Below are 24913 nucleotides of genomic sequence, written 5' to 3' on the forward strand. Positions count from 1 at the left end.
ATTAGATTTAATTTTACTGAGTTTAAGAATAGGTAAACATATACGAGCATTTAATTTTCCACGGACAACTTCGTGTAGAATTAGCTAGTAGATAATAGTGCAGATATTTGTATATTAAAGTACTTTGTACTATAATGTATTTTATGATTTCGTCGTAAGATTTTTTTTTTTATATCGCTCTTGTTCCAGACGTGTAAATCAAGATTGAAAATTATAAATTGAACCAGAGAAGCGCATACGTTGCGTTTTATGCAGTAATGCATTTTAGCAGTGACGCGTACGTATGTTTCGTTATTGACACTGCACTCGTCTAGTATCGACAGTATCGCCCATGGCGAACAATACATTATGCACTATGCAGTATGCACTGTCGCCGATTCGAGTAGTACCTATAAAAGTTTAAGTTATACGAGAATTGTTTCGAACAACAATCGACCCAGAAAACGATAACGATCTACCGTTAGTAGGAAGTAGCGTGTTGTCCATGTCTGCTTATACATTGTGCATATATGCATTCGGCGAGATAAATTTCGTGCCGTCAACTTAAAGTTTGATGTTATTATTCACTGTTCTAATATTATTAAATCTAACGACGCGAAATCGGTTCTTATTAAATCGAATTTGCTATTATTATACTATATCGTATACGTTCGTTAGACGAAAACAGCGCGCATGTGGGCGTGGCGTGTTTTTATCGTTACCGTTTCCTGTTCAGATCGAAGTTTGAAACAATATTTCGTACTGAGATAATATATACCACCGCAAAGCGCAATAGAAGAACCTCAACTGCGGTATACAACAATATAATATCATGTAATAATAATAAGGATTTTATGGTGGTATAACCACCAGAGACGCAGTGCACTCATTCCAGCTCTGATGTATCTCCAAGAGAGAGAATCATAGCATACTTAAATGCCACGGGAAACCATTATCAGTGAGCTTCCGTATAGTGCAAACAACTAACAGGTACAATAAAGTTTTTTTTTGTTTCCGGGATCGCAGTAAAAATATTATAATAATATTTAAACAAATCTATTATATAATTTATATTTTATTATTGCTATTATTATTATTTTTTTTTTTTTTTTATCAACAATATTGATCTGATTTTATGGCTACAAAATGTATACCGTTACTATAATTACTTTATGCTGAAAACGTCGAATAATAATTCAGGCATCTAATGTTTTGGAATGTCAACTTCACACGCAATAAATTACGAATTTAAGCACTTGCACTGCACCCACTAAATTACGATTTTATAATATAACATACAAATAGTGTACATAATATAAAAATTTAGACGTAAACTTATTATACGTACCACTACAAAATATTTTGTTATACTAATACAACATTATCATAAATTTGAAAGAAAAGCTATGATCGACTTAATTATTCAAATAGTTTTAAAATCAAAGTATATAACTTTGAAGTACTTATCGCTATAGTAGATAGAAATGAGTTTAAATTCATACAGCACAAATACGAGTGATAGTATTGAAAAAAAGTGATAGTTCGCCAAAAAAAAAAATATTAAAACACGATATACTATTTATTTTATAACACTATAAATCATAAGTTAAAACTAATATATTATTTGCAAGCCGATATCGATTTAGTTAATTATTCAAATCATTCGTTTGAATGTTAACATAAATATATAAAAATAAAAACAAAATGTTTTCATTAAGAGAATTTATAGCGCAATCGTTGGCCACTGAAATAATCACTCCGTTCAGTTAGTGATAGGTAAAAGCACCATTATATTAATTAATGTAATAGTAGTAGAGCCAGAATGGAAAGAGAGTCGAAGAGGGATGTATTTTTTCACTATATAATAATAAACGATTCAAAGATTATACTTAAAACGAGTGGTGTGGCTCTTTTTGTCGTCCCGTAATAAAAATGGCAATTATAGCTTTACTTTCGTGTTAAGTACGATGAAAAAAAGCGATTATTTTGCAAGGATTACAACGATATCTCCAAGGCACAGACTCTCCTACCGGACAAAAACTACCTATGTAAAATATATATAAATACACAATGATATCGTTATGTGACAGTGTCCTGAGTATATAATAATTATCGTATAATGCTATTGTGCAGTTCTCGGAAACGTCTGCCGCACATGCAAAAATAACGGGGAAAAAAATAACTTGTTTTTAGCTTTATTCGTAGTAAAAAATATTAATCGTAATAATAAATAGCCCTAGCTGTTGATATATAATCGGTTAACATTAAATCGTTATGATATCGAAATATTAGTTTAAAAATATGTTTTGGTTTGAGAGTTCATAATATTAGGTGCACGAAAAGAAATAAAATGATACCCTTAATAGCAATATAATGCATGAAAAATTCGTTCTAAAAATGTGTGTCTTCCGTACATCGTCGTATTTTTGTAAAATTACATAGATGATTAAAAATACAAATTTGTGTAATGGTAATTCCGTAACAAGACGGAACAGGAAAGAGACACTATTACAATCAAATAATTTATCGACAAATTTAGAAGTGGAAAATATATAAATCCATAATCAATTAAAGGGAATAGAAAAATAATTTTAATAAGATACGATGTTAGCAAATCGATTAACACCTTTTGATTACATTTTAATGTTTCAAAGTGTTTAATACTTCATGAATGGTTCAAACGTTATTCGTACACAATGCTTTATCATAAGTACGTGATAATAATAATATTACATAAATATTTTGCTGCAGTTAAAATCAATGGAAATATTGTCGAAATCATACGACGACAACAATAATAATGACATAATACATAATACGAATCCCCCCGAGGGAAAACCGATAAATTCACTGTGGCAGTCAGACTATCGTTAAGCGCTGAATTTATATGTTTTTATGAAACTCTATAGTATATACAAATACGATACTACGTTTATTTTATACTGACGTTTTGTTTTTTATAAAAGTGTAATATTTTTTACCGATTTAACTAGATGTCCGCGTGTGTGCGAGGATAATCTAGCGTTTTTCGCAGTCTCTGGCGAAATAAATGCGCATGATAATAATTAATGATACATTTACGTATGATATGGACACCAATTGTACAAATATTCTAATGTATTATTAGTTCATATCTAAAATTCGTTCATCATTGTTACCTATTCAAATTATAATTTGTTTTGTTTTTATATTTGATCTATAATGACTCGTTTGGGATTGACCGTAGGAACTGATTTCTTTTAATGACTTTTAATGATAACATGAATAAGAACACACATATCATCATTATTATGTCACTTAAAAATAAAGGGCCGCATATTTTAGGGTTTCATATTATGGACAATTTTTTACGGTGTCTTTGTCACTTTCTTTCTTGCTTCCAAAGTCGAAGGATAGCTGAAAACTAGACTTTTCAACGAAAAAAAAGGTAGTATTAGGAAGCGATAATCATTTAGTAATTGAGACAGTTTAGTCATACCGGACGTGAGTTGATCACCATGTGCGTACATGCAGAAGGTGAATCGCGATTATGTGTGTACATTTACTCGGCATGCAAGTAAGTTTCCGTATCCTAGTGCGAAAGGAAGTACGAATGAGCCTACTTAGCTTGTAAGCGTACCATCTAGTGTGAGTGTACACACTAACATTGTGCATTTTTCGGTCCTGCGTGCATTTAATAGGCTAGTCATCATACTCAGCGTATATTATGTACGTATTTTATTCATTCTTTGTCCCAAATTTATCACTATCACACGGAGTCATAATAATATAGTTCAAACGATAAATGCCCACGACTATAAATGAGATTTTTTTATATTTTATAGAATAATGAATTATGTATAGGTACGGCTATTGTTTAATTTCCGAGCACATGACCTCAAAAGCTATCCAAACGTCACGAAACGATGTTATTAAAATATTATTGGGTGTTACGACGGCGGGAAGCGCTGTAAATTTTTACGGATTAACACAGCCTGTATACGTGTCATCAGGTTAAATATTATTTCCATGCGAATGACTGCAATCAGTCGCGTGTTGGCAGGGCGCGGTGTTGACCCTTACCTTGAGTAGTCACGTATGCCGTATTAAAGGATTGTACAAAACGTAGTTTTAACGACTCTCGTCGACGTACACTATATTGTTATACAAAACCGTACAATAATAATCTATGGAGAGGGAATAAACGCTACGATATCATTATTAAGACAACATTTGTAACGATTTTATCTGGACATTATAACTGGAATGAATGTAAAAGGAAGAGGGACGATGAATAAGCCAATCGAGAAACACAACTACAACGTCCTAAAAACTGATATAATAATTAAGATGTGTAGACGAACATAAAATTAATAGGTATAAATAAAACCAATATAAAAAATCGTGATATTGGCAAAAAAACAAGGGTCTAAATCCAAAGACGATTAATAAATAATATGTTAGGCAGAAAAAAAAATAATTACTATCTATGTTTAAGACATAAGAACAAAAAGTGTAAATTAATGACAAACGACTTTTGCAATTAAAACTGAAAATCGATAAAAAAAAAATAACTATTAACAATCTGTGTTAATCGATCATTGGGTGGCAATTGATAATGTTCGATAATCGAGCGTCGTCGTTCCTATATCACTTACGTTCTATTCCGTATTCGACGGGTGGAACAAGACATTCAACAGCGACATCATCGCTGTGCGTATGTAACGTATTTATTGTTGACTCTAAAGAATAACTGTACACTAGTGATTGTTACTTCAGACGATTTGCGATGTACTAATGAGTATTTTCTGTTATTCATTACGCTCAAAATATTATAAAGTCTCGTTACGATATATACTTATCCGGGTAATTTCGCATCATAATCGTTTTGTATTTTGTAAAAGCGTGAGGTAAATATGAGATATTTTTTTGAAAAGCGTTTTGATCACAAGAAGATCATCAACTCGTTACCGAAGAAACCGAATTAATATTACACGTGACTCTGTAGTGATATTTCGGGATATGTCTACATTTGAGAATGTACATTCATCAATATATTTCAGTGGTTGAAACCAAAATTATTTTTAGTTTTAATTTTATTTTTAAACATTAGTATTGATTTTGTATGATTTCAATTTTTGTTTTGATTACTGGTATTGATTTTTTCCTATGTTTATTTCGTTTTCTATACTTATTTCAATTTTTAATGGTTCTTACCGGTATTTAAAACTTGTATTGAATACTGTTTTCAAGCCATAAATTATACTGGATCGTCAGACAAAAATAATTATAATCATAAAGACTACACTTTTTTTACACACTTTTCGGCATCGTATACATTTGCAATTCCAAGAATATTGTGACAATAATAATGCATTGGTGAAGAAAGTCTAATACACTCCGAGTATGCAATTTTGTTACATCAGCCTTTGCAATATAGTACACTTTTCTCCTATTTGACAAACCTGGCCTATGATTTCGATTTAAATTTAATATTATTATTATTTTATTAGTCAAACTTCCATAACAGTATTACGGTGCTGTCGAATTTACTAGTTTATAATTTGTTAAATTTGCATACAATTCAAAAAATTAGTTTAGGTTAGTTTTTACGAATAAAAAATGTATTTTTAAATTCCTCTAATAAAGTACGATTTAATAATTATATTATCATATCTATCCTTTTCAAAAGTGTTATTAAGTATATAAATTAGAATGTTTTTTTTTTTTTTTGAATATGTTCTACCTATTCTTAAAATATTATTATTAACTTAGTTAAAAAAAAAAAAATTACCAAATATATATTTATTTTATAATTACAGAATTCACATAAATTTAGTTTTACCTATAAAAATTTACTAAGTTTACATTTCTATGGTTTAATTATACCAAAAACACAGATATTACTTATATTACTAAATATATAGTCTAGGTAGTAGAAAGTTGGTACCTATGTCCTATATACTCATACCTTATGCATAGATAGTTACTTAAAACTTTGTTTTCAAAGAAATCTATAGCATTCGATTCATTATATTATATAAATATTTTTAATATTGTATAATTACTAACATCTTGCATTAGCATATTTTTATAGAATAGTCTCGAGTTATAAATTAATATATTTTTTTTTTTTTTTTGGTATAAATGTAAAATAATTAATTAAAATAAAACGTTTGAGTTTACACTCGTTTTTATATTTTATTTCCTGTATACAAAAAGAGGAGATTAGACGATTTTAAGAACTTTAAAATTATTATTATGCCATATTAAGGCATATTTATATATATATATATATATATATATATATATATATATATAATATACCCATTTTCTCCCCCTATAACTTTAATTATATATTTTAAAGTATTTTTAGTTATTCTAATTGCATATTCTCATGCATATTTCAAAAATGTTTTGAACCCCATAATAATTATTTATTTATATAAAAAAAAAAATAGCTGCATATTTTATAGCATTGCTTGGTAAATTTAATTGCATATTTTAAATATTTTAAGTACAATAATAAGTGTACCGAACCAAAGTTGTTGTTAACATATATTTTTAACATAAGTTGGTCGAAGCGCCGTGATATTTCAGAAAATATAAGTCCCTAAACCTAATAAAGGATTGCGAACCCACGAACAGCTTGACAAACACGCCAAACTTTAATAACTACCGACAAACATATAAAGGTTTCGACAACCGTCCGACGAAACCATTCCAAGCGGCAGTCGGTAATCCAACCGAAAGACTAAACACAAACTGACAAATATACCACGTACGCATATAGACACGATTTTTCTATACCGGTCAACGAACGCCAACGTCCAAATGTAAATATCGCTGTGAGCAATCGTTTTCTGTTGTAAATTATTATCGTACGGGTTGTGGAATTTATTTCGATTAAATATAAACATATACCTACGATATTTCCGTGTGGATATTTCTCTATCTGGACCATTCTGTATCATCCTTATATATTAAGCTATAGTTAAGTGGTTACCTATCGATAAAAGACAGATTTTATCCTCGACAGTTGTTTCAACAGATAATGGTTTATGTAAATATTTTAGGTATGCTTAAGAATACCATATTATAATGCAACGGTATCTCATATTACAGCAGTATATTTCAACACGTGACTTAATATTATTATTATCCAATTTGTTATGGAAACTCATTCATTTTAATATTTTTTTTCCTTATATAACTCGTATTATAATCATATTACTAAATATCATTATGGTAGCAGGTGGGAGAGGAAAAAATTTTTCTAACATAATATTTTACGAACAGTTCTTACCTTTGTGTTTAGACATGGTGACGGATTCCAGAGGCTTGTAGAGTTTCACCGACGTGGGATCGGTGAACGGTGGCGGAGATTCGGTACCAGATCTGGAACTGCTGCACTCATCGTCCTCTAGCTCGTCCTTGACCGTCTGGTTTTGTTGCTGGTGTATAAATAATATTTGTTGTTGTTGTTGCTGCTGTGGTTGTTGGTGCTGCTGTTGTTGGTGAAACATCAGTTTTGGTCCCAATTTCTTCACCGCGTAGTATCGGGGCATGGTAACGTAGTTGAATCGTCGTCGGAGTAAAGTGAGAAAAAAATTCTCCTCTTATATATAATATAAATATATAAAATAAAAAACAGATCTAGACTGAATTGAGCACTAATCGATTATCGCTCTGCAGATACTGTCTGTACTGATTATAATATTAATGTATACCGTACACTAATAGATTACCTATACCTAATACATATATTATTGCTTTTCGTTCGTTCGGGAAAAAAAAAATTCAATACTAACGTTCCGTTATCACTATAATATTGCTAATTATCATTATTATTGCCGTAATGGATACAGTAGTCGCGTTTTTGTGTATGCCTGTTCGGCGCTTTCGCAGATCCGTCAGGGAAGCCGACAAACGATTACCTACACAGGTAAATATTGCTTATCGCTCAAATTGAGCTTGTCGTTCAAACTGCAACAGAAGTCTCCTCGGGGCGAACGACTTTTATTGGCCAACCATGTCTGTTTCGACTCGTTTGGCGTCGACGTGAGGAGTACAATTCGATGGTAAATACCACTGTCTCGTCCACCGGTTGCACAACCACGACTTTGTCGAACCTGAAACACAAAGCGTAAATCGTACAATATCAGCACGGTTCACGTATGATAATTACGATTTCAGATGATCGTATAAAATGATTTATATATTATTTAATATTTATATTTATACTAAGATACTAGATAATAATACAAGTGCACTTAAAAAATATAAAATATAAAATGCACCGCACAAGGAGTATGCCGATTTTACTTTATTTTTGACGTGGTTTATGACAGCAATTACTTCAATGAGGATAAAAACATGATTAACTCTTTTTTTTTTTTATTAGACAAAAAAATCATCAAATAACAAATTTTTCGACAAACAGTTCAATAATGCCTTATCGCATTGTTTATAATATTATCAGTTAGGTACTCAATTTAAACATACGAGTACGAGAAAATAAAATACAATATTCTTCCTCAAATCAATTTTTATATTCTGACAAACGTCACGTGTTTAAGATATTTTTTTCGTGGGGAGGGATACCCCTCTTTTTAACTTTTTGCAATTTTTCGCATGTCGTACCGTTTTCTTTTCTTTCGTCCACATACAAATATACGTATACAATATAATAAATGAGACTGATACTATATATTATATCAATCTGTGTCGAAAGTTTTACAGCGGTTGCGATTGTAGCTGGTTCCTTGAAAAAAAGTTTAATTTCGTTCGGACAAATCGTGAAGTAATATTATTATATCTCGATACACTCGCAGGACCTGTAGCTACAATTTGAAACGTGTATTTTTATTTTGATATAAATACGTTTTGACATTTATTATATCAGTTATACATTATTGTATTGCAGGGATTTTGTAAAATATGTTTTTCATTCTTTACATAATTTTATTCGAACAATATTTTGGATTTCAAATAAGTACGCAATTCATGTATTTTTTTCACGTATGTTACAACTATGAAAATGTGATTGATTTGTCAAAAGAATTGAGACAAAAAACTTACCGAGAACAAAAATTATGCAATTTTTCAATTTTATTTTTTGAAAGTTACGACGCATGTCCCGAGTAATACAATACTTATCACGTCACAGATTTAAATTTCGTTGCCAACAACCACTACGAATCGATCTATATAATGTGAAAGTACGATCAATACATTCAACAATTTAACAGTTATTGAAAATCAATTGAATAATTATTTAAATACTTTTTTTAAATAAATATTTCAAAAATGTTTTAAATATTTTCTTAGACATATTCATACTTGAAAATACAATACTTTAATATAACTACTTTTCAAAATTCAAAATAATTATTCTTTACTATTAAGATTGTTTTTTAATAATCATTGTAATATTATTTTATTTATAGTTAAAATAAAATATTGAACATTTTTTTTTTTATTTCATTAACGATAGTTTATTTTTTAATATTGGTATACAATTATTTCAGAATACTCTAATATACCCTAATACGTTTTTTTTTTATTTTCGTTTAAAGTAAAATTTGAAATAGGTAGTACTAAATTCCAATGATACTTGAATGGTATATTGTAACGTTGAATTAGTAATTCCTTATTACCAACTAATTGGCTTACCTACTTGTATAATACCAAGTATTTCTATTTTTTCTTGAAAACTTTTTCTCAAAATTATTTAAAATTATTTTCAAATTAATATAATATTAGTATCTGTATTTAAGTATAATTTTAAAGTTATTTTTACAAAAGTGAAATTTAAATCACAAGTATCAGGAGAACCGATTAAAATTTAACGATATTTTTAACGTATGTCGTCGTTTAGGATGTACTCGTGACAGTCGGTTAGCTGTAACGCTGGCATAACATTTAACATATAACTCTGGACATTAAGCGTCACATAACCCAATTGCGGTGAGTAAACGGGGTGCCAGGGTGTGCCAACACGTTAAAGGTAACTCAGTATTATGGTGAAACGCTGCGACCCACTTTGTATATTTTAATGTAGACGGTGTAACGCGTGTACGCTATACACCCGCCGGACCGCGTTAATATTATTGTAATAATATTACAATATTATATTATGTTAATTGGTGCTCATTGCTCAAACGCGCACGTGCATAATACTATTATTATAATAATTGTTATGCGGCAGACTCCGCCGACACCGCAATTCGCGATCGCATGAAAGGTTATTGTATTAATAGCATTATTACACTACCTAGCTGACGCCGTCGTGGTGACTTCTATAATTTTTTTTTTTATCATCTTCGTCGTGTTAAAAACGAATAATTTTTAAACGGCTCCGCAGACGAGAACGTTCGTGATGCATGTAATAATCGGTAGACCACGCGTGTTGTAGTTTTAGCAACTGGCTGTTTTTTTGTTACATATATTATGTAAAGTACCTGTAACGCCGAATATTTTTAGGTTTTTTTTCGGCATTTACACGTTATTATTTAATTTTCTGTCTACCACCGCGCACTGGTTATCCACCCATTGAAAAAAAAAAACTATACTTGAGGGTTTTCATCATGTAAAAACGTTTGAACAACTATAGGTGCACAGGGAATTTTAATAATATAAAATAAATATAAAATAAATATACATATTAATTACTGTTAATCGTATTTCCCTAACTTACATATGATCTTAAAAATGAATTTGAAACAAACAAAACATTTTAAAATAGATATGAAATAAATATTTGTTGATTTAATTTGTATGTTATTATAACACATTATTCGTTTATACATATCGAATACCGAGGGTTTAAATATTAATCAAAATTATAATAGGTATATCAATACTTTTTATATATCAAATGTTATGTAGGACTTAATTAATTTTTAGGTCAATCGTATGAAGAAAAACTTAAAATAACTTTACTATTAGACGATATCATATAATATTTGATTGTCTATGGAATACTTTATTTCTATCAGTATTTTTAAGAATAAAAATACTGATATTTAATTAAGAATTTATATAATATTTATTCTTAATTTTCATTATGAAACAGTTAGATATAATATTATACAGTTCGAGTTAGTAGATAAATACAATATTTGAACTCCAAATATTTGTTACGATATCGTTACTAGATGATTATCGACTCAATTGTCAAAGCATAGGACGGATATATTAGCCGTACTAATAAATTTTTAGATTAACCATTAATCTTGCAACAATAAATTTTTCTAAAATAAGGTATTCATCACATTATAATAGTTTTTACCATAAACTATATAGTAATATTAAATATTTTTTATTTTAATTTTTAAGTTTTTATGAAAACAAAATTTTCAAAAATATATTAGTCACCTTATATTAGTGGTTAAATTATATTATAATAGTATACAAATTAGACAATCTAAAAATATATATATACTAAAGAATATTAACCAACATAAAATACACACTCAACATTTTTCAGATCCATCCAAATTATTATTGTATATTATTACCAGAATGACTTGCTGTAGCTTATTAATTCGATTTTACCATTAACCACATGAATATACCTTAAAACGTTGATTATACAACCATATTCAAAACATACGGTAATGTACTAATTAAAATATAAAAACAATAAATAAACAAAATCGTTTATCCTACTACTAATTATATAGGCTATTTGTTATAATAGAAGCTAAAATATTTTCACGACAATAAACGTTATATTCTTTCAAACAACATATAAGCAAAAAAAAAAACCGTCTAAAAATATTCTACTAGCAAGTATACCAAATGCCCACACTCAACCCAAAATAAAATCGTATGTTGCAGCGAAAAAAAACTAAAAACCACAACTGTCTATTTCTAATATTAATTTTAAATTAAATAATCAGTCCACTAATTTACATTTTTTCCTACGTTATAAATGCATTCAAGATACTACAATCCATTTTAGTTTAATATTTAAATTACCAGATCTTCAGTCCTTAATTTTGTTTTAACTTTATGTTATGTATTGTAAAAAAGTGTTAAAGTAACCAAATATGCTCTTATAGTAATTTTTGACCACTTTGACCTATATCTTATACTTAACTTTTGACAAATAAGATAATACCACACGTGGCCACTTTCAACTCGCTTTATATTGTATATATATATTTGTATTAAATTTTACAGTAAAACGTGCATGACCTGTATCAAGTCAAATGTTCCGAAAATATACAAAAAGTAAGGGTACTATTTGATTAAAAGTTTGCCTCCTTGTATAAAATACGAAGAAAATATGTTTAAGCAAAATTATGTGCAGTGATATGCGACAAACGCGCGTATTAGTACAGTTGGTATTTTTTTACAAGGTTTGGTTAATGTCATCGGAGTTTAGTAATAAATGTTTCATAAAATTAAAATAATAAAACAATGACAAACTCGAAAAAACGCTTTAATAATTTAATAATATTAGGTATTTACAGTCGGTTTGTACATGGTTGGCGTGCGAATCGTTTTATTCGAAACAGCCGAATTTCCGGGAAACGTATAAAAAAATAAAAAGACGCTTGTAATATTATTATATATACGACATGTGAAATCGCCGCCGACTTTGTTTTAAATTTCGTCTCTCGTAGTACAGTAACGATGGGTATACCGCGTCGTAACGGAACATCGCAATAATAATATGTTATTTCATGTACCTACGCTGCACGGTGTATCGCAAGTTTGCATGAATATTTCATTCGTCCTGGTGACATTTAAGTCTCCAACGTAATGTATTATGTATAAATAACGTGATCTACTCCGTAGATCTAAAAACGTAATAACAGCGAATTATTACGATAAAATAGATTCTAGAGAGAATAGATACGTCGAAAAAACCTCCCACTTTAGTAAATAACATTATTTCAACGAATTTTAGAGTCCTAAGCAGATCGGAAAACATTGAAGAGTTATATCACAAAGTTACGACATTTATCTTAAAAACAAAAACTATAACAACTATAAATGGAATATTATGTTTTATTATGGAACAATTTAAATGAAGGGAAAAATGGAAATTTAGAAAATTAAATATCATAAGATTTACTTATCGTTGAGTTTAACCAAAATAAAATGCTTTCAACAATGTTTTTGTCATTTTATTTTATTATGAGTATATTTACCATAAAATTCGCATAAGTTATAGTTATAGCCAAATTGCGTCAACATAAATTGTCGCCTTTATATTTTCATAACAAACACCGGACCACCCGTTAGTTACTTAGATTTAATATTTAAATAGTATACTTACATTTATAAGTTTAAATTGTACGTAAAAATGCCAAAAATCTGCAGTATTATTATTTATTATAAAATTAATCCATTTATATATATGTATATAACGAAGGTCTATTGTTAATGCTAACAAAAATAATTTGTTTTGTACATTACTCACGATTTAATGTAATAATGATTTTTCGAAGGTACACAGTTGCATGCACGTATGTAAATAAGAAGAAAACAATTTTAATCGAAATTATTTTAATTTTTTTTTTTTAATATTTAAAATCGAATTTGAATACCAAATATAATGCATATTCTAGTTAAATATATATATTTCGTTAGTGGTTTCGAGAAAAATATAAAGTAAAAACACTGTTAACATTTGAATTAAACCGCATTCAAAATGATAATATTATGTATTCAGTATTTTTATTTTGGTCTCGCCGTTCAACGGTAGTGTAGATTCGCACGGTGCATTATATTATACTGTTGCAGCCTCTGTGCGAACGACCCTTTAGTGAAATGTTTTGGGGGGAAAAAAGGGTCCGGAGTCTGCGGCAGTATACGTATATATAGTCAAATCGAACGCTTGCTTTCTTAAAATTTTCGATAATAATATATTCCCCAATCTAGTCGAACCACCTGCATCGCGGATACCTCCATTGATATTACTTCTACAACCGCTTGCGGGGCGTTTAACGCTGCAGATTGGTATTTCATACGATTAAATTGCAATATTTTTTTCAAATATCTGTATATTATAATAGATGAATTATTATTATCTCAGATAATCAGATTATCGTTTGTATACGTATAATTAATTCACACAGCAACCAAACTAACGATTTCGATAGAAAATTAAATAAAACTTTACCATTACACTTTAATAATATTATAAGTTTAATTGAAATTCCGATTAACACAGCCTTGATTTAAAGAAAGTTTATAAAATTATGTTCCATCTATTGATTGATTTATCTCCATATAATATTATAAATTAAAATAACGCAGTCACGACGGTTACTACGGTTGAATTATGTATAATGATTTATTATAGTTCCTAAATTACAGACCGCGTGGACGATAAATTATGCATAAATTTCATATTATCTGTATGACCAGTAAAATGTCTAAATACATTTGTGCGCACGAGTATGTCCACGAATTTAATAAAATACAGCTGTTGCCATCATAGCCAGTGTTATATATGTAGACATGGCAAAAATGTTAAGATTTGTGCGGCAATGGCGGCTACGGTAGCGGCTGACCTCGAAAAGTCACGTTGCTAGTGGAAACGAGGTTGACAGAAAAAAATTCAGAAAATCCCGGAAATGCGAATCGGCGACCAAAAAAAAAAAAAGTCATCGCCGGACAATATTCTACTGTTCGTTTCCGATTGCACGACATTTGGCATTCCACTCTTGTCAGAATAAGATAAATAATTTTAAATAATAAAACACATAAATACATATTCTATCTACTGTACGATTCATTATTTACCTTGTTTCATTTATTGTTTATGTTACCGTTTATACTAAGAAAATATTTAAAATCCTTTTTATTTTTTACAAAAAAATAAAAGTAATTGTTTTTCATAATGATTGTTTTAAATTTTATAAAATCAGAAATAGAACACTTCAAAATATTTTAGTGTTTTAGTCAACGAATGTCAATCAAATATTTGATTTTGTTTTATTATTCACAACAGCTAGTGTTTGGTTGTGGACAACTGTGGCTTTTTAAGTATATCTACTACTTTTTATTTAAAAAAAAAATCTGCAAAAACGAATCACTTTCTACATAAGATATAACACACAGGGTTAGGTTAACTTAAATGAAGTAGTAATCATATTGCCGTCTGCTATATACGTAATTCAGTCTTCTAAAATATACCTATTTATTTTTACCAGCTGGACTATTTATTTTTATATCATAGTAATATGGGTAATAATCGTATATAATAATACGATCGATATTCCATTCAAAAATCAAGTCCCTAATCCCTCACGTATGTGCACGCGCGAGATGGTAATAATAACGCATATTATATAATATGTATATGTATATTATAATAAATAATAATATCATCATCACCTACCTAATTTATACTAAAACACAAATATTATAATACTTCGTGTTTACGGTACTTCGCGTGATTCTTAAAGTACTTACACGTACACACACACACACACACACACACACAAACACAAACACAAACACACAAACTTACACATAACATAAAATATTACATTATAATAAAAAATACATGTTTAAAAAATAATATAATATAGTTTATACGGTATAATAATATTCGCCTCGTCGTCGTCGTGACGTACCTGGGTGCGACGATAATATTATATGCGTCATCGCCGGGACGAGGGATCGTGTGGTGGTTGCAGAGTAGGTGGTGTCGGTGGTGGTGATCGTCGTATTGTCGTGTGGGATGGTTATAGGTGGGGTGAAAGCGCGTTAAGGGTGAGAGTACGCTTACATTATATATATACATATAAATGTGTACGCGCGATAGGACATCCGGAGCCGCCCTCACGGGGTTGCGGAAACGCGCCGAAAACGGACTTTCGTGTATATATTATGTCATCGGTCTGACGATAAAGCGTCGTCGTCGGCGGTATAACGAAAACGTATTGAATAATATTCTTGTAATAATGAGGAGAACGGTTCGACTTGCCGTCAGGTCCGACAGCCACGAGAGACTACGGGCAGGTCTGCCGTCGGGGTGTCGAGATTCGAATTTAGAAATAATAACGTAGTACATTGTTCAGGTATCGAATATAAAATATATCACCATTAGGCGGACCGCGGTATACTCGTATCAACAATAACAAAAACAAAAACATAAATAACAACCAAAACAACGTTGGAGATGTGTATACCTACGGGGAGAACACGCGCCGCGGACGAGACTCGTGTAGTCGTGGCCCGCGTGTGCGGGTGCGTGCGCGCGTCAAAATCAATGCTGCCGGCGAACGAAGCGCGCGCGTGGGCGTGCTCGCGTGTGCGTGCCGCGCGCCGCGCGAGCGCAAACGCGCAAACTAATATTATATGGGTGCGTGTACGCTAGCTATTTCGCGTGCGTATACAAAACCGTTCGCGTATCGCGCGCGTACTCGCTGCAACGGCGGTGGTGGCGGCAGCGGCGTCGGCGTGACGACCACTTGTTTGTGGGTGCTCGCCGCAATGCGCTACCACCCACCGTCTGCTGCTACCGTTTTGCCTCCACCGCGCGCGCCTACGCACACGCCACCAAAACCTCCACCATCACTGCCGCCACAAAATTCCGCACCGCAATGGCGCACCCTTTTACCTGCGTCGTCCAAAGTCGTCGTTGTCGTCGCCGCCGCCGCCGCCGCCGCCGTCTGTGACCGTAGTTATACGCCCAAGCAGCGATCGCGTAGCGTTCCTGCAGGGTCTGACGGTTTCCACTTCCTCTTGATCGTGACGTCTCCTTCCGGGCTGATTTGGAAACGGGGAAGGTGTAGGACAGACGCGGACAGAACGAGTTACGAGAAATAGCGATGTGGACAGAGGCGGAGAGATGACGAGCGTGAGAGCGCGTGGATGGACGGAGACCGTCGTCGGGGAAGGTCAGAGGGGCGGGAAGCGAAACGCAAGGGACTGTGGAGGGGGGTGGGGGGAGAAAACGACGAGAGAAAAAGAGGTAAATGGAAATGAAAAAAAAAGAGAGCGCACCCGCGATCGGCGCCGAGCAACGGTCGTTGTGTTCGGTTTAGCGGGCACAACAATACAGAAGACACTTGTTGAGCGGACGCCGGGAGTCGCTCGGCACCGACGCTCCGGCGTAGGGACGCGGCGTCGTGGTCGTCGCCGTCGTCGTTGCGCGCCGCCGGTGGTGGTAGCGGTCGGCTGTAGTCGTTGGCAGCGCGTGCGCGTCCCTGCGGGATCGATGCGCGGCGCACCACCGCCGTGCGTATCACGCGCTGTCCGCCACTGCTGCCTCGCGCCCGCGACGCCGACACCTGTTACCGCGCCATCCCTCTCACCCTCGACTGTGGTGGTAGCAGTGGGTGACGGCCGTGGTGGGATAGGGTGACGAGTGTGGAGGTATAGGAAACGGTGGGGATGGTGGTGAGGATGGAGGTGGAGGTGGTACGGGGAGAGTAGTATCGATCGCGTTCAACCCCTGTCGGACGTTCGCCGCCGGCGAAGGGATAGGGTCGTTTCCCTCGTCCCTCCGCCGCCGCCACCGCAACCTCTACCACTGGTGTATTATTGCACATACTCGCGTTTTGCGCGGGGTACGTTCACCCTGGCGGGCGCGCGTAAGCCAAAAATCTTTTTCGCCGAAAGATTATTTTCACGCGTGAAGTTGGTTGTTTCCGATCGACTATTTTTTTAAGTTTATTACATTATTTTTTGTCATCTCTGCTCTGAGACAATTTGTTTTCCCGTAAACGTGATTCGCGATACACAGACATAAAAAATTACGAGCCAGTTTAATTTACTAGGTAGGCTTATACCAACCACTACCACCCATCTGGAACGCCACGTGATATTTTGAAGGTTTATTATTACACTTAAATTATTATATTATTTGTAATGAAATATAATACTATGATTGAATTATTATTGCATTCATTCATCGTCGTCGTTATTCGAGTTGTATTAATAACATACATCGTCCTCCTGCGATAGTGGCTGACCTTGAAAATTGTACGTAGTATTTCCCGGAAAATTCTGCAAGGTTTATTTTGAATTTTAATTCAATGCGTACAATAAAAGTATAATATTCAAATGTAGTCGTAACAACAGCAACAATAGTTATAGTCACGGGTGCTGTACTGCTGTGGTATCTCGTTGGTCGCGGGAAATTATTGTTTACATAACTTTGGGAGTGAAAAAAAATAAAACAGGACCCCAATAAAATCCGTCGAGTTTAATTTACAAATGATAACAACAACTTGCAACGGTTATGATCGATCGTTCAAAATATTGTTACCTCAGTCAACTCATGTATGAATGATTATAGTGATAATAACGCTACAGCGAGAATATTCACGTATTTGCATTCATCGAATTTTACCGTTAGATTCATGAATACGATTGTTTTATGTAATTTTGTCGCTCAGAATAATTGTGAGTTACTCATATTTATTCTTTACGATCAAATAATTTTGCTCTACGCATAATGCATCATCTGTATTAAATATTATGTTATAGAACAATAAGTCAATAGCTTCTAAGAATCATAGAAAAAACACGACTTTTTCTGAACGTAATAAATGCTTTAAAGACATACAAGTATTATAAAGGATTAGTTAAGTCATATGCCTTTTTAAGACCAGAGTCCCCAGATATTGACCATCCTATACCAAATTACATAAACTTAACGATTTCAATAATAATTGTATATTATATATATAATATAATTTCATAATCATGTCAGTAAAAAAACATTTGTACATAAAAGATGAGACATCATAGTCATAATTAACTCAACCTACATCCGTATGTCCACTAAATAATTTTCTTATAACCAAATTTCTTGAAGTTTAAAATAATATAATAATTACTCATTATAAATTTATAAATAAAGAAGTATGCTCTACTGGTGCGTCTCCGGAGAGTGATTTAATATTCGAAACGAAGTTAAGTATACATTTTTACACGATTTATAATATTTTTTGTAGCCATTTAACTGTTAAACTAATCATTTTACGCGTCGTTTTGCATCATTATACCTAACCTTGCAAGCACATATTATAATATCATCGATGGTTTAGGGAAGCGCTGAATAATGAACGTCCAATGAAGATAACGAAAATTATCATGTATCATATTATTATACGAAAATGAATAGAAACTTGCCGATTTTAGCCAAAACTTGCACATGTTGTCGACCGATTTTATGTTTAAATGTTCTAGAAATATGTACAACGCCTATACAAAACAGAAAAATAATAATTATTATTTACTCCAGTTAAAACATCAGGATAAACAACATTAAGATTGGTTAAAAAAAATAATCATAAATATACCTATGATAAGGTCAACTGACATTTTTATATCTGAACCTTATAACTAAAATTAATATTAGTATCATACAAGGTAATGTATATTGTTATAATATTATCGTGTGTATAATATATTTTCGTCTTATGGAAAACATACATTATTTGACTCACTAAAATATCGTAGAAAAAACATCACGATTTTTCGGATCATGTCAAATCGTCCTAGAACAAACAGTAAGTCTTTATTATAAAATTTTTATTTTCATTTTTATGTTTTCATGGTTGCGCTCGCGCATTATGTTTTACTAGTTGCACTGGTTCAGTCTTACATATTTTTACATAATTCGTTGAGCTTACGTAAGTTGATGCAAATGCATAAGACTAGTTTATATTAATTAACGATTGTTGTTGGTGGGGATTGCCGGAGTAATTATGATATTATAAGAAAAATAAAACTATAAACAACACGGAAACTGTTTAATACCATAACATATATTTTTATATATATAGTTTACGGTTTTAATTCTGTGATTAATTTGTTTTCCAAAAGTATTTTTTAATCATTTCTCCGAACTATTATTGTTACTTAAAATTATAAATAAATGTATATTAAACTATTTTTATAACAACAAAAACAACTACACTCGTATAATTATTTTTCCACCGCTACAATTGTATTCCTCTAGAAAAAAGAAGAATATCCGATTCATTATTTTGTTTTACACCACAAGAAATTATTGTATAAAAATATAAAAAAAAAAAAATTTTTAGAAATCTTTCGAAAAATGTTTTTTTTTGAAATTGTTATTTAAATTCTTACAAAAATCCTATGCAATAATTTTCTCGAAACATGTTTTAATAATATTACTACATCACACACAAAAATGTATATAATTCTCCCTTAAAAACAAAAATATTATCGTTAAATGCCTAAAATTATTATTTACAACCATAGTAAAACTATAAAACTATAATGTTTAGGATTTTAAAAATAACGAAAAAAGAATAATACTTTTAATTTTCTCGTATCGTAAATTCGTAATAAGCCATAACATTTATTTATTTTATTATACCTATACAATCACCGTATCGCATGTGGTGAGTCTTTTTATTTATTTATAATATATATATACATATTAAAGTAATATCTATAAAGACCATATGCAACTTTTTTTCCATACTATATAATAATATAGTAGGTACCATAACCCGCGTATTTATGCCAAGTTACGCGTACCGGCTATACCATCATAACTTGGCGCAAATCCAAACGGAATTTCTTTTATCTCCATTTTCAGCTACAGTGTTCATGTATACGTTTTCCCGCACTCGCATTTTACGGCTCATTAGCTTAAGACATTATTTATACGGCAATGGCGACGGTGTTACATACGCGTATATAATATTATATCATTTATATCATTATACATACACACACACACACACACACACACACACACACACATATATATATATATATATATTTATATTTGTCAGTAACCTCGTGCGTGCACTATTACCAAAAACCTACAATATTGTATTACTTTTTTTAGTACTGCGAAGGAGTAAAATAAATTTTAAACTGTATACAATGTAAGCGATTTACACCATGCGTATTGCTATTTACGAGATTGTTCGCGTAGGCACCTCCTTCGCCGGTAAACAGGATAATTCTATAATATTACTATAAATATCATGAATTTTTAGAAAATTTTGATTTGAAATATTTTTAAGTTTACTAATAGGCTATATTATATTTTCTTACACTTAAATGTTTTTATTTATCAGTATTCATATTTTTATTTTAATAAGAACATTCCATTTTTGCCATATAATATTAAACAGCTAGATGATTTATCAGAAAATTTAAATGAACCATTTATTATTAAATAGAAAATATGATTGTATAACTTATAAACTATTTTTCAAAATATTTTTATTTATCAAATATAAAAAAATGACCTGCGTGATAAACATTTTGCAGAAAAAAGAGCGATTTTCATTTAAAAAAAAAAATTATCATTAATTTTTGTCATTAATTACACATAGAATACTATTATTATATTACATTGAAAAAGTAAAAAAAAAAATACTTAAAAACGGATGTTATTTCATTTTTACCACAGATATAGTTTTCGATTTTAAAAATAAGCAATAAAAATGTGTATCATTATTATATTAAAATATATATAATTATAATAAATAGGTACATATTGTCAACGGGATGGTGTTAAACTCGATCGATCGAATACAAAAAAGTTATTTGAACAATAATGCACAATATCGAAAGCGATTATTATTAATAATAATATTATAAATCGGTATTTACCCAGTATAGTATAAAGTAACATTTTTTTGGGTATGTACGGCAAAGAAAGTGTATGCGCTCATATAATACAGTATAATATATCATAATATGCGCAGATTACGTGACACAAAACTGCGTAAAATTTTCAAAACGTTAATAATTAATTTTCACAACTTTCAACCCACAGAAATGGTGTATCAATATTATAACAGGACGTGGCGTCGTTCGTCCTAAAGTTTGGTAAATAACGCAAAAACCCGCGTAAAGTTGTGTCGATGAATACATGGGCACGTTAAAAGCGTACAAGCTATTATACATGATATTATAACATATTATACAAACATAGATTATTAGGTACATACATCTATTTCTTGTTGATAGTTATTATCATTACTTTTAAAAATTATTAACGTGCGTAGATATGCAGGACTTGTCTTGCTAGTGATCAAATATAATAATGGTTCTCAAACCTTTTTTGGTTCACGCATCCCTAAAAATATAAATAAATAATCACGCTTCCCATAAATAAATTAATTACGATTTCGTATTATTTAAATATTCAAATATTTTTAATTTTTCGGCGATAACCCAGTTATAAATATTATTTATGTTTAATATAATATTTTTTTATAAGCAAAAAATCAAAATGTGTTAAGTATACATTTTAATTTGTATTGTATTTTTTTTTTTTTTATAAAATTGAATATTTTTATTTACAAAACGAGACGGGTCGGTTAGAAACAAAATAAAAGTATTATTGACTCCAAAAATAGACACAAGTAATAGATTTAAAATTATAAATAATTTTAATATGATATAAAATATATAGTATGATAATTTAATAAATGCAGTTGTGAGTTTTTAGCAGCTACAATAATTGAATAGTGAGTATAATTATTCATAATTATTATTTAAGATAACATATTATATAGTGAACATCGCTGTTATAATAATAATTTGTAGTTAAATCCAATTCCAAGTTCTATTCTGATAGTTTCTATCCTGATAGTTTAAAACTATATATAGCTATTGGAAAAATCAGGGATATAAATATTTGATACAAACCGTTAGATTTCTGTGACTCGATAACAGGCATGTGAGTATTATTAATACCTATTTCGGGTGTGATATGAAACAAACTAAAAGAGATTTCACACAAACTTATGGCTTATAAGTAAGAGATAGATTTTTACGGATAACGTAACATTATTATTTTATTAAAATTATTATTACAAGTTGATGGACTTATAGATTCTCGATTGAAATTTATTATATACAACTAAATAAATATAACAACGTTGTCAAACGTGCATATATTTAGACGCAACGCTTGGAACGGTGAGATCGTTATTATTATCGTTAGGACGACGAGGGACAACGTATAATAATAATAATAATAATAATAACAATAAAAATAATAATAACAATAATCGTTTACGGAAAAGTTATTATTGCGGTCGGCGGGGGGGGGGGGGGAAATGTAACACGACTTACTAGCGATTCGTACGTAAAATATGCACTTGTACGCTACCCCCGGACACACCACTAGTCAACCCTTTCCCTCTGCAGTGTCTAGACGACTTGGAAGTAATCTGCGTGTTTATGGGAACATGGGTAGTACTGTAGTAGTGCTTTTCTTTTCTACAGTACAATGAAATGAAGACATACACGAGGTTTAGATGTTCATAACGATTCTTGCTAATAACTAGATATTAAATCTACGCGTCGTGCTTATACATCAAGATTTTGAAATATTATTGCATTTTTAAAGAATAACATTACGACTTAAAGTGAGTCAATATTGACGTTGACGATGATGTTTGACACGTTTCGTCAAAACCAATTTATCCGGAAGTCAATAAAAATTAATTTATGGCATTTATGTTTAACTGACATCGATTTAAACCATATTTAAAGATATATATATATATTTATATCCTGCATTTTCGGTTACTTTATAATCAGTCTATACATTATGGTTGTAATATATTTTTGTTATGTTTTTGGTAACACTTAAATCTAAAACGATTTCACTATGTACATTATTTCATCATAAACAATTATATAAACAGATTAAGTTGTAATAACAACTTTATAAAAAATGCAAAATACTATAATATATGCTCAAACGTTTCAAAAAGTATATACAATTTAAAGATTATCTACGTTTTTTATGAATCACTAAATTCATGATAAAATAATTGTCTTGTATATAATTATAAATAATCATAATAAAATAAATACATGCAAAATAGATATATAATTACATGATATTTTAAAAATATGAATTATATTTAAATGTTACCGAATATGAGTGATTTTTTTTTTTAATTTAAATCATTTCTGCACGATAGTATATTTTAAAAAGTATATCGGTGTATCATGTAATATTTTACATCAACCGTGTAATCGTGTAATTATTAAAGTTTAAAGTTTTGACAGGGAAACGGGCCGCATGACTACCCTGCCTACGCATGTCTCCGTCACTCGGCACCCTTATCTCTTTTTGAAAAGTAAAAATAAACGGGCTGTAATTAGAAAATCAAAAGTTTATGACGTTTTAGAAGACAAAAGGTAACGGAAACGGGTTCGAAAATGAAATGTTTATGGTGTTACGTATCTTAAATCCTTACTGCTGCCGCAGTTGCAATATAATAATAATATTATTATTATGTACCACCGTCCATCCATAGGCGTGCACATTGGGGGTCCGGGGTGTGCCTGGGCACCCTCCGACATGTAATTGGGGCCCTAAAATTTAAGTCCTATAGTATTTATATGGGTCCGTATTTTAACTAATGTTACTAGAATAAAAATGATATTTTTTCTAAAATATGTTGTAAACAATTATGTTTTGGGATAAAAAAAAAATACAACTTAAAATATTTTATCTGCGTGATGAAACTTAAAAAAATTGTAGGCACCCCTGAAATTCAGGTTTTTGCACGCCTATGCGTCCATCATGCGCGTAGTGTTTACGTCGGGACGATCGTGGTGTAAATAATATAGGTAGGTAGTATAAATAAATTATATTATAATTTATAATATATATTATACACAGTTAGTATACCTACATAATACCCCCACCCCGCAAGTAACTTAATACCTATATTTAATATTATCAAATTTAATAATTAATCATACATGGAGTAAACCGTTAAACCGGATTTTATACGTATTTATATGCATTTTAGCAAAATTATAAACATTTTTTATATACGATCTATGTACTTATTAATTTATGATTGCAGAAAACTAAACATTTTTCTGAATCTGTGTACATTTTAAATAACATTGAATAAACTTTATTTTTATTCTATTGACAAGCATTTAATGTTTAGACACTGCACTAGTGTGTCAATACATATTTAAACGCGTATTATAACAA

At 31.0% G+C, this 24913-nt stretch overlaps 1 protein-coding gene across 3 annotated transcripts in view; it reads right to left on the reverse strand.

The window, feature by feature from the left end:
* LOC132927604 (transcriptional repressor scratch 2) overlaps nucleotides 1-17164 on the reverse strand; it is a 51260-nt gene extending 34096 nt beyond the window's left edge. Inside the window, exons 1-2 of one of the 3 annotated variants that reach the window (XM_060992168.1) lie at nucleotides 16550-17164; nucleotides 7265-8090 (exon numbers count right to left, since the gene is read on the reverse strand). In XM_060992168.1, coding sequence (XP_060848151.1) covers nucleotides 7265-7526 — 262 coding nt within the window. In that variant the 5' untranslated portion in view covers nucleotides 7527-8090; nucleotides 16550-17164. Of the gene's footprint in view, nucleotides 1-7264; nucleotides 8091-15322; nucleotides 15537-15560; nucleotides 16148-16549 lie in introns of those variants that run through there. The other 2 variants (XM_060992174.1, XM_060992182.1) reach the window with 2 other exon arrangements.
* Between the last annotated feature and the right edge of the window lie 7749 nt (nucleotides 17165-24913).

The sequence above is a fragment of the Rhopalosiphum padi genome, chromosome 1 (genome assembly GCF_020882245.1).
Source record: "Rhopalosiphum padi isolate XX-2018 chromosome 1, ASM2088224v1, whole genome shotgun sequence".
NCBI classification, from domain to species: domain Eukaryota; kingdom Metazoa; phylum Arthropoda; class Insecta; order Hemiptera; family Aphididae; genus Rhopalosiphum; species Rhopalosiphum padi.